We start from the raw sequence: 11582 nt of genomic DNA on the forward strand, positions 1-11582 counted from the left end.
CTAGGCCACCCGTGATCAGCGCGACGTTTACTCCACCAACGTCTTACAGGCCGCTGCTTGCTGACCGTGATGTAAGTGCAATCAGGCAAGCACGCGTCTGAGTTAGAGCGCCGGTGGAGCAGAGGGGAAGGACCGTGTGACTCGAGATTCACCGCAGATGAACAGCAACCCGCAAGGGACATTGCACCCTCGGACTAGCCTGTGAGTAACTGCTTAACGCTCGAATCAACCCGGAGGACCCCCTGCTGTCTACATCTTCAGCTTTCTGCGCGGCGCTGACCTGCTCCGAGCGCCGCCGCTCTTGAGGATGTCCTCCGCCTGGTCGATCACCCCTGCAAGCGCTTTATTGGACACGGAGATGAGCGTGGTGTTGAGCTCCTTGAGCATCTGGAGGTACCGCTTGTAGCCGGGCGAGTCGTTTGGCTTCAGGAGCCGTGTGAGCGACCAGGGCCCGCCGTCAGAGTCGCGCTCGTTCCAGTCGCGGAGAACCGCCACCAGGTGGTCCAGGACGTCCCGCGGAAGGCCCTTGTACCCGCGGGCGACGATGTACTTCTCCTCGTTCACGATCCGCGACCTTCCCGGCTTCACTGTGTGGAGGTCCTGGAAGCAGACAAGTAGGAGGTAGAGGAGGTGGGACGTGAGGACCGTGCAGGAGCCGAACATCTTGACCACCATATTTCCCGAGTGCTTAAGCAGCCGCAGCCCGGCCACGACCTCGCTGTAGAGGAGCTTCGCCACGATTGACTCCTGAAGGTGCTCGACGTGTCTCCTGCCGCCGGGCCCTTCGATGAGGAAGCCGCCGTCGGCCAGAAACAAGGCGTACGGCCCGTGGAGCTCCCTGACGGCGGCGTGCAGCTGTGTCAACAGAGTGACGTTGTCTGGGTTGTAGACAGACCCCGTTCCATCGACCCCCAGCGTGGTCTTCAGCCTCCTGCTGCTGATGAAGGGCTCGAGCCTGGGGTCCCACGTCAGCCCGACCTTCCCCCCATCGGCAGAGAGGCTCATGGCTACCCCGCGGGCCCTCGGAAAGCGCTCCAGGATGGTGTACGACCAGCCGCCGGGGGCCGAGCAGAGGTCTGCGAAGAGGAGATCCGGGCCCTCGGGCTGCGTCCCGGTGGAGATGCTCGGGCTGCTGCCGACGAAGGGGACGGCGTCGTCCAGCTGGATCAGCTTGTCGCTCGCCCTGTTGAGCTGGTTCTTCCGGGATCCGCCGTCGCACTCGGGGTAGAGGCTGTTGCGGGCCCTGACGTACGCCCACCCGCTCCCCTCGTCGTAGATCCTGTCCAGACGGTGCTGCGTCTCGAAGTATGCCTGAAGGAGGCCAGCCGGCACCAGGTCCTGGTTGTCGTAGAGGCCGTCGTCGAAGACGCTTTTAAAGCGTAAATCTTCAAGGGAGACGAAGTCCTCCACCGCGAGTGCAGAGTCTGGCCTTTCGTGGGCAGGGATCCAGTCTGCCAGATTGTACACAACGGCCGACCCGGAGGCAGTCGAGGACGGCATGGCCTCGGGGGGTCTTCGGTTTCTTTTTATTGCAGTCCGTGGGGGTCACGGATACGAGCCCGTTCGGGGCAGCCTTCAATCGCGACCCGTGTCTAACGGCTGGTCCACCCAAGCCAACACAGGCGCCCTTCTCGCATCATGATCGGCGGGGCAGCCGTACCAGCGGACCCCGTTACAGAGGACGTCCCTAACAGCGTTCTCGCCGGAGTGCCACCCAAGCGTGCCCACACAGTCGCCGATAGGTTGCGGATGCGATGCTTCTTTGTCCTTCCCCTGCTGTGCGACGAGAGTATGGCTCCATCCGCCATGCGAAGCTGTCATGTTGGATGGCAAGCGCTGAACCAGGCAGCCAGAGGATGGTCTGTGACTCTGCTGGGTCAGCCTGTGCCTGTTCTGGAGCATATGACGCAAGCGGTGGCGCCTATAATCGTTTTCTGTTCAAATGAGAAGCAGGCCCTCTTCGATGGAGTCAAGTCCCCATTATATGTGCTCATGCGACCCTTCAAGGTAGCAGCCTGCGAGTGCATGGTGTTTGGGTGTGCTTGCCTTGTTATCAATATCAGCAGCTGTATAGGCAGCCCTTGTCAGTGTCCCTCTTTTCTTCGCCAGTCAATGCACCGATCCTTGCGGAGACGCATGAATGCCTCTCTGCAATGCAGGTCTGTAAGTGCTGCAAGGTCTGCAAGAACAGGGCTCCTGCTTGATCATAGATTGCCAGACCGGCCCGTCCTGCAGCTGCAGAGGGGCCGCATTCAATGCATGGGATCTGCGGTCTGGTCTCTAGGTACCTGTACAGCACTGTTGGTCACTTGTGAAGCTATGGACAGGGCGTGCTACTGGATAAACTGAGCATCCATCCACACGCCTGATGCTTAGCGCACCGGCTGAAACCCTTCTGTCCGTGCTAGCAGGAACAGACACCGAGCAGACCCATCGATGACGGTTTACTACCTAAGTACACAGTTAAACCTACGCCTTCCCGCGGCAGAGGAACCACCAGCAAAGGAAGCCTACGAGGCCCCCCACAACAACGATGACAGCCACAGCGATGCCTGCAATGGCCCCCGTGCTGAGGCCGCTCTTGTTGACGCTTCCACCAGTGCCTACTTCTGATTCTAAACATATGACTGAGCTGCCAGATGATGACACACATTGCTTGCATCCAGAGATCTTCTCTGAGCACTTCTTGCACGGGCCATCAGTGGTATCGTCACCGTTTTCCTTGTAATACCCAGTGGCACAGGTCTTACACTTATCAGCCGCACCTGCAGTCGAGCACGTAGCACAAGTAGGATGACATTCTGCACAGTTGCCATCAGTTGCTGCTAAGCCATTGGCACATGCCTGACACTTACCATTGCCTCCCTGTGCACTACTACACACTTGCTTGCCAGGCTGTCTATCTGTTTGATAGCAACCGCCGTCCTTGAGGAAGTAGTTATCTTCACATTGAGTGCACACCCCATTACCCATTTTAGTACAGAAAGTTGCTCGTGAACTGGCCGCACAGTCGCCGTTCAAGGGGGCCTGAGTGGAGGTCTTGCACTTTGAGCAGTATGCAGTTCCTCCTATTTGGGCCCCGCATGTCTCACAGCCAGTGCCATCTGCAGACACCTTGCACGCATCCCCGCAGGTGCCTCCGTTATTAGGATTGCTGTCATCTGTATATGTCAGTTTCTTGCCAGCAGGACAGGAACTACACTGATTGTTGGCCGGCCCAACGCACTCAGCGCACTCAGGGTTGCATGCCTTACACTTCTTGTCAGTATCTCCGTAGTATCCGCTGATGGTCGTGCAGTCAGGTACGCATTGGTTTGTAGGGGTGAGGTAGTTGCCGTCATTACATTCAGTGCAGATTTCACTGTCTGTTTTGGGGTTGTCACAGGTCTTACAGTTGGGAGTATTGCACGGCGCTTCTGGGTCCTTGGTGCACTGCTTCGTGTCAGTGTTGATGGTGTAGCCCGGACGGCACGTCTTGCACTGCTGGGCGTTGCCCTCCACGCAGGTCTCACAGCCCTCGACGTTGCACGGCGCTTCTGGGTCCTTGGTGCACTGCTTCGTGTCAGTGTTGAGGGTGTAGCCCGGGAAGCATGTGTCCTTCCCGCTGTCCTTTGCCAGCACGGTTGCACAAACTAGGAGAAATCCTACCAACATTAGCCGGAGTTCGTGTGCTACTGCTTTTTCATCAGGCTGATGTGTTGCCGCGAGCAGTGAGAGGCAACCGCTCTTGCTCTCTTGATCAGTTGGACTGGAGGAGGACGAGATAGGAGCACACCCATCGGAGGCTAGTTGATAGTGCAGTTCCCCTTGACTTCGATAGGAACAGGACCAGTGAGGGCCAGACTCAGATCGCACCTCTCTTGTGGAATGATTGTTCGGGGTGCACTCCTGTACATTGCTGTGGAGTATTCGTCGGCTTCCTCTGCAGGAGTAAGGTGTCTCGGTAGTAAACGTACCGAAGAGTCCTGCCCGTGACTTTCTGGGCACCGATTGCGAGGGAGCCCCCGGTGTGCGATGGGCTCTAAAAATGCAGTGAGCACAGGCGATCCTTTAGGGCATGCAGCCTCAGAAGAGAGCACCAATGTGGCCAGCGCTGGAGGGGCACTAGACCCTGCATGGCCCGCGTGGATGAATGGCGGAGGAGGAGCAGAGAACGCGGGCGAGTGCTGCTAGATGGCCTGTGCACATGTGGAATAGCCATGACTGCACAGTCGAGGGAGCTGGCGCAGAGTACTAGTAATGCGTGATGGTCACGAGTGGCCAGGACAGACAGGGTGCCATGACATGCAAGGGCGCTCCACAGTGTACGGGACGACGTGTCTGCTGTCATGAACACAGATTCGAGAAGCGAGGCTGGCAGGGGCCTGCGCTCTCTTGTAGCCTCTGAGGGTGCGGCCCAATCACTCGTTCAATCTAATTGCCCGATCTTATTTTTGAGAATAAACTGTCATGGCCGACGGCGATGATTACACAGCCAGCCCCCCTGCAGCAGCCCCCGTCATCCCACAATTCGTCGTTGAGGAGCTCCACAAGTTGCTGGATGGCGTGCTGGGCAGAGGGGTTACAGGCGTAGTCTACGCCCTCAGGGGCTATCCGAGTCTCGCCGTGAAGGAGATTCTCCTCGACGGCCTGGGTAAGGGCAACGTGGATGCCATCAGGCTTGAGCTGGCCACCCTCCCCGACCTCTCCCACCCGGGGATCCTCAAGTATCATCAAGTGGTTGAGGACGAGGGCTTCATTTACATCGTCATGAATCGCCACGACAAGACACTCGAGCAAGTGTTTATCGACTGCAAGCGGAGGAAGACCCCCGTCTCTCCCGAGCTGGTCCTCTCCGTTCTGAGGCAGCTCGCCGCCGCCCTCGCCTACCTCCACGGCGTCAGCGGAGTGGGTGCCGACGGTCGCCCCTACCAGGGCCTCGTCCACCGCGACCTCAGGCCTGCAAGCATTCTCGTCAGCGCAGATGATGAACACTTCATCATCGCCGACTTCGGCCTCTGCAAGGACGCCCTGAGATGCGGGAGCACCATTGCAGGCACGGCAGTATACATGGCCCCTGAGATGCTCCTCCACAACGAGGCCAGCCCCGCCTCCGATGTGTGGAGCCTCGGGGTCATCATTTATGAACTAGTAACTCTGAAGAGGCCGGACTTCTTGGGGGCAAGGAGCCGGCAGAGGTCTTCGTCGACGGGTGGAGGCCGGACCTGAGCGGTGTCACTGATGGCTTCATAAAGAGTGTTCTGGAGAGGATCTTCGTGCTGGATCCAGTGAAGAGGCCGACGGCCAGGGAGCTGCACAAGACGTTCGCTACATTCGACATCCCAGTTGGTGAGCTGGGGGCTCAATACGCGGTGCTGAAGTACGAATGCAGCTCCTTGAAGACTGCCCTGAATAATGCTAATGCTAGGATTGCTATTCGCGAGGCAGCCCTCGAGAACAGGCCAAGCAAGACCAGCTCCCTAGGACAGGAGCCCCGACTTAAGACCCCTGGGATTGACGCTCTTGAAGGCCGGACAAAAAATACTTATCCACAATGCAAGCACGAGAAGGTCAGGTTATGCAACTCAGTGGTGCAGTAGCTACGATTACCCTTCAACCTGAGGCTCACCTGCTACCCAGACTGATCCGTGCTGCGCACACGAATGACACAGAGACTGTCCGGGTGCTACTTGAAGAGGGAGTCCGCACCGGCCAGCGTGACAAGCAGAAGATGACGGCCCTCATGCACGCGGCCCAGCAGGGGCACGGTGGGCCTGTTGAGCTGCTTGTTAAGAAGGAAAAGGGCCTCAGGGACAAAACCGGCTGGACCGCTCTGATGATCGCCGCGGAGAAGGGGAGCCTTGAAGTGGTAAAGCTCCTCCTTGAGCACGAGAAGGGGATGAAGGACAAGGACGGTAACACGGCCTTCGTGCACGCCCTCAGGAACAAGCACACAGACATAGCTCTGCTCCTTCAGGGATACGAGACGCATTCATGGACCCCACTCATGCGCGCGGCTCTCACTGGGGATACTAAGACCGTGAGGAAGCACTTTCTTGATAAGGACACGAGGAACGATAACGGAGACACGGCGCTGATCATAGCTGCAAGGGCAGGGCACAGGAACATAGTAGAGCTCCTCGACCCCACAAATGAGAATGGCGTCACTGCCCTCATGCGAGCTGTTGACAGAAATGATGTAGATACTGTGAAGGCCCTCCTTCCCCTCCAGGGGGGACAGAAAGCGACGGGGAATGTCGAGATAGGCCGCTGGTTCATCTGTAAGGGAACAGCACTGATGAGGGCAGCAGCACACGGCCACACAAGGATAGTGGAGCTGCTCGTGGAGAAGGAAGGCGGGATGCAAAATAGCAACGGCCGGACAGCTCTCATGACAGCAGCAGGGAAAGGCCACACAAAGATAGTGGAAATACTCCTGGAGAAGGAGGCGGGCATGAAGGATAGTGACGGATGGACAGCCCTCAGGTGTGCAGCACAAAATGGCAAGCAAGACTGTGTTAAGCTACTCCTAGAGAAAGAAGGGGGCATGAGAGATAGGAATGGTAAGACGGCCCTTATGATAGCAGCAGAGAAGGGTCACCCAGAGTGCATTAAGCTTCTGCTGGAGAAGGAGGGTGGGATGCAAACTAGTGGTGGCGAAACCGCCCTCATGTTTGCAGTGTACAACAATCAGATAGAATGCATGCAATTCCTCGCAGAGAAGGAGAAGAACATAAACAGGAATCAGCTCTTGGGCATAGCCAAACAAAGAGGCAGTAACGAGATGATGGCCCTTCTCTTAGAGTAGCCAGAGTAAACAGCGATCGCCTCTACATCAGACCTTACACATCACAGCCCCGCCACGCAGCAGGACTCCGGGGTCAGCAGCCTCTAGCGCGGGAGCGAACGCGGCTCAGGGAAGTCGGCAAGCCGGCTCCGTAACCTCGGGAAAAGGAGTGGCTCTGACGGCGCGCCGGGTCAGAACTGGAACGGACGCGGGGATCCCGACTGTTTACTAGAAACACAGCGTCGCGAGGGCCGCACCCGGCGCTGGCGCGACGTGATTTCTGCCCAGTGCCACGACCGTCACCGTGAAGCGATCCGCCGAAGCCCTGGTAAACGGCGGGAGTAACTATGACTCTCTTAAGGTAGCCAAATGCCTCGTCGGGCAATTTCCGACGTGCATGAATGGACCAACGAGGATCCCACTGTCCCGAGCCGCGCCTCCGCGAGCCTCCAGCCTCGGGAACGGGCGAGGGCCGGCCAGCGGGGCAAGAAGACCCTTTTGAGCTTGACTCCAGCCCGGGCCTGTGGGGCGGGGCGGCCGGCGCAGCGCACAGGGGAGGCCGCGCCCCTGAGACACCCTGACGGCCGCCGCCGCCCCGCTCACCCGGTCGCGCGGGGACCCGCCCGGGCGGGGAGTTCGGCTGGGGCGGCGCGCCTGCTACACCGGACCGCAGGCGTCCCACGGCGGGCTCAGCGAGGACGGAGACCTCCCGCGGAGCAGAAGGGCACAAGCCCGCCCGACCCGCGCCCCCCGTGCCGGCGCGGGCCGCGAAAGCGGGGCCTACCGATCCTTCGCCGCCCCGGCCGCGGGCGCGGAGGTGGCAGAAAAGTTACCACAGGGATAACTGGCTTGTGGCCGCCGAGCGCCCGCAGCGACGCGGCTTTTTGATCCTTCGATGTCGGCTCTTCCTACCGTCCGCGCGCACCGGCGCGGAAGCGTCGGATTGTTCACCCGTTCAAGGGATCGTGAGCTGGGTTTAGACCGTCGTGAGACAGGTTAGTTTTACCCTACTGGCCCCGGGGCCAGAGCACGGCGGGCCAGTACGAGAGGAACGCCCGCCGCGGGCCGCCAGCCCCGCGGTTGCCCGGCCAGGCAGCGCCGCGCCGCCGCGCCCGGGGGCCCTGCGCTGACCGCCTCTAAGCGCGCACCCCGCCTCGCGCCCCGCCCGGCCGCGCGCCCCAGCCCCGTGCCCCGTCGCCGAGCGGCCCCCGCCCGGGGAGACCACCCGGCGCGGCGCTCCTGTACGGCGCAGAGCCCTGCGATCGCCTGAGGGACGCGCCTGCAGAGCGCGGGGCGGGGCGCGCGGCCCACTTGCTCTGGGGGGGTGCGGGGCAGACAGACAGGCAGAGCGCGGAAAGAGAAGATTGAGGGAGTGCAGGGTGCCCCAAGGGGTGGCCAGGGGGCAGTGCACGCCCACCACCGGGTCTGCCTTGCACAGAGAGACGCCCGTGTGCGCAGGGGGGCGGCGCAGGACCGCAGGGGGCCCGGGGGAGGCGGCCCGGGGGATCCAGACAGAGAGGGCGGCAGGGAGGCCCAGCGCCTCCAGCAGGCCACGCACGACCGGGAGACACGCCCACGTGCGGGGACGGGCGCTGGGGAGGCCCGGTGCAGGAGACCGGGGGACCGCGGGGAGAGCGCGGAAGGACCCCCGGACGGCCCAGAGCAGCCGATCCCCCGGGCCAGTAAACACTCCGGTCTCTCCTGCGGCCTCCTGCGCCCCCGTGCCCCCGCTGCAGCCAGGCGCACGCACAGCACCCGGGGCTGCCCCAGTCGGTCCAGGGCCGGTCGGGGGCCCCTCCTCGGACCGCGCCCTTCCGGGGGGCCGCCCCCCACGCAGTGCCCTCCCGCTGCCAGCAGTCACATAGGTTAGAGACGGACCGTATACAGCCACGGCTATCGAGATCCCCGCGAGAAGCCATTTCGGGCGGTCTCCCCGGAGAGGGCCCCGGACAGCCCCAGATGCACAGTCAGCCTCCAATTCGATCGTTTTGCAGTCAAGGGCCTCCCCGGGGCACGGTGGACGGAGAACGAGGGGCGCGGATCTCCCGACCGGCAGAGGAGCCCGGGACACGTGGTCCGCACAGGAGGGTTTGCCGTGATATGCAGTCCTGCAGGGTCCGCCCGGGCTCCCCGGCGCTCCCCGCGGACCGGCCCCCCGGCCCCCCGGACGCCCCCAAGGGATTTCAAAAAAATGTGGTGCAGGGGGACTCCAGGGGGTGTGTGGGGGGCGGCTTCTGTCACGCACTATATAGGACAAGGTGCTTTATCTCGCGAGGGCCGGTTTTTTGGAGGGGGGCAGAGGGCCCCAAGGGAATCCAAAAAAGTGTGGTGCAGGCGGACCCGGGCCGGGCTGTGGGGGGCGGCAGAGTAATTTACTGAAATACATGCGCACAGGGCGGGGACTGTTGGAAGAGATGCTGCCTCCCATCAGAGGGGTGAGGGCCCGCCCGGGGCGCCCCAGCCCCCGTGCCCGCGTGGTCTCGCGGCGGGGGCGCGGCCAGGGGGGCCTTCTCCCGGCGTCAGGGCATGCCAGGGGGCGCGGAGGGGCGCAGGTGGGCGGCCAGGGGGGCCGGGGGCCGAGCGCTGTGTGTGAGTTGGCGGGAGCGGGCGCTGTGGGTTAGAGCAGGTGCACATAGATCGCATACGGTCGCCCCGTGTGCGCCCCCCGCTCCGCACGCACGGGTCCAATTCCTTTATTTAAAGTGGCGCGTATCGGGCGGGCGGGGGGATTTTCGGAAAATTCGGGGGTCCGGCGGGCCACCCAGCTCAGCCGGCAGAGGAGCGGGAGGCTGGGGGGAACGGGGCATTGCTAGTCACCGTCCCTCTGTGGCGTCTGCATGCTTGCCGGCGGGGCGCGCACATCCGGGGGGGCCGGCCCGGGTTCCGCGCTGGGGGCGCCAAAATTTAGATTTTGCTCGCGCTCCCGGCGTCCGGCCCGGCTCTGGGACGAAGGCTGGCAACGAGGCGACCACACAAGGAAGACACCAGAGGGGCGAAGAAAAGGAACGGACAAGGGGGAGGAGAGAAGACTATGCTGGCAGAGTAGGGTAGGGTAGGGTAGGGTAGGGTAGGGTAGGGTAGGGTAGGGTAGGGTAGGGTAAGTAGGGTAGGGTAGGGTAGGGTAGGGTAGGGTAGGGTAGGGTAGGGTAGGTAGGGTAGGGTAGGGTAGGGTAGGGTAGGTAGGGTAGGGTAGGGTAGGGTAGGGTAGGGTAGGGTAGGGTAGGGTAGGGTAGGGTAGGGTAGGGTAGGTAGGGTAGGGTAGGGTAGGGTAGGGTAGGGTAGGGTAGGGGTAGGGTAGGGTAGGGTAGGGTAGGGTAGGGTAGGGTAGGGTAGGGTAGGGTAGGGTAGGGTAGGGTAGGGTAGGGTAGGGTAGGGTAGGGTAGGGTAGGGTAGGGTAGGGTAGGGTAGGGTAGGGTAGGGTAGGGGTAGGGTAGGGTAGGGTAGGGTAGGGGGGTAGGGTAGGGTAGGGTAGGGTAGGGTAGGGTAGGGTAGGGTAGGGTAGGGTAGGGTAGGGTAGGGTAGGGTAGGGTAGGGTAGGGGGTAGGGTAGGGTAGGGTAGGGTAGGGTAGGGTAGGGTAGGGTAGGGTAGGGTAGGGTAGGGTAGGGTAGGGTAGGGTAGGGTAGGGTAGGGTAGGGTAGGGTAGGGTAGGGTAGGGTAGGGTAGGGTAGGGTAGGGTAGGGTAGGGTAGGGTAGGGTAGGGTAGGGTAGGGTAGGGTAGGGTAGGGTAGGGTAGGGTAGGGTGGGTAGGGTAGGGGGTAGGGTAGGGTAGGGTGGGTAGGGTAGGGGGTAGGGGGTGGGTAGGGTAGGGTAGGGGGTAGGGTAGGGTAGGTAGGGTAGGGTAGGGTAGGGTAGGGTTAGGGTAGGGTAGGGTAGGGTAGGGTAGGGTAGGGGTAGGGTAGGGTAGGGTAGGGTAGGGTAGGGTAGGGTAGGGTAGGGGTAGGGTAGGGTAGGGTAGGGTAGGGTAGGGTAGGGTAGGGGTAGGGTAGGGTAGGGTAGGGTAGGGTAGGGTAGGGTAGGGTAGGGTAGGGTAGGGTAGGGTAGGGTAGGGTAGGGTAGGGTGGGTAGGGTAGGGTAGGGTAGGGTAGGGTAGGGTAGGGTAGGGTAGGGTAGGTAGGGTAGGGTAGGGTAGGGTAGGGTAGGGTAGGGTAGGGTAGGGTAGGGTAGGGTAGGTAGGGTAGGGTAGGGTGGTAGGGTAGGGTAGGGTAGGGTAGGTAGGGTAGGGTAGGGTAGGTAGGGTAGGGTAGGGTAGGGTAGGGTAGGGTAGGGTAGGGTAGGGGGTAGGGTAGGGTAGGGTAGGGTAGGGTAGGGTAGGGTAGGGTAGGGTAGGGTAGGGTAGGGTAGGGTAGGGTAGGGTAGGGTAGGGTAGGGTAGGGTAGGGTAGGGTAGGGTAGGGTAGGGTAGGGTAGGGTAGGGTAGGGTAGGGTAGGGTAGGGTAGGGTAGGGTAGGGTAGGGTAGGGTAGGGTAGGGTAGGGTAGGGTAGGGTAGGGTAGGGTTAGGGTAGGGTAGGGTAGGGGGGGGGGGGGTGGGTAGGGGGTAGGGTAGGGTTAGGGGGTAGGGGTAGGGTAGGGTAGGGTAGGGTTAGGGTGGGTAGGGTAGGGTAGGGTAGGGTAGGGTAGGTGGTAGGGTAGGGTAGGTAGGGTAGGGTAGGGTAGGGTAGGTAGGGTAGGGTAACACACACCACCACAAAAAAGAGAGGATCTACCTAACTCTACCCTACCACACCTACACGCTACGCTACTACCCACCTATTACACAACTACCTACCTACCTACCTACTACCTACCTAACCTCCTAACTGACCTACCTACCTACCA

The 11582-nt window shown here is 61.4% G+C and overlaps 2 protein-coding genes and 2 pseudogenes across 2 annotated transcripts; 2 read left to right on the forward strand and 2 right to left on the reverse strand.

The window, feature by feature from the left end:
- Positions 1–249: 249 nt before the first annotated feature.
- Positions 250–1500, reverse strand: GL50803_00100887 (putative Methyltransferase; the record flags this gene model as incomplete). Its single annotated transcript, XM_001703934.1, has 1 exon — positions 250–1500. The coding sequence occupies one exon, from the start codon at positions 1498–1500 to the stop codon at positions 250–252; it is 1251 nt and encodes a 416-aa protein (XP_001703986.1).
- Positions 1501–2469: 969 nt separating this feature from the next.
- On the reverse strand, positions 2470–3654 carry GL50803_00137613 (VSP with INR; the record flags this gene model as incomplete). Its single annotated transcript, XM_001703932.1, has 1 exon — positions 2470–3654. One exon carries the CDS (start codon positions 3652–3654, stop codon positions 2470–2472), a length of 1185 nt encoding a protein of 394 aa, XP_001703984.1.
- A 795-nt stretch (positions 3655–4449) lies between these two features.
- Positions 4450–6787, forward strand: GL50803_00111938 (Kinase, NEK; annotated as a pseudogene; the record flags this gene model as incomplete).
- Positions 6788–6842: 55 nt separating this feature from the next.
- On the forward strand, positions 6843–8038 carry GL50803_00r40021 (28S rRNA; annotated as a pseudogene).
- Positions 8039–11582: the final 3544 nt, after the last annotated feature.

Source organism: Giardia intestinalis, chromosome 3 (genome assembly GCF_000002435.2).
Source record: "Giardia intestinalis strain WB C6 chromosome 3, whole genome shotgun sequence".
Taxonomy (NCBI): Eukaryota; Fornicata; order Diplomonadida; family Hexamitidae; genus Giardia; species Giardia duodenalis.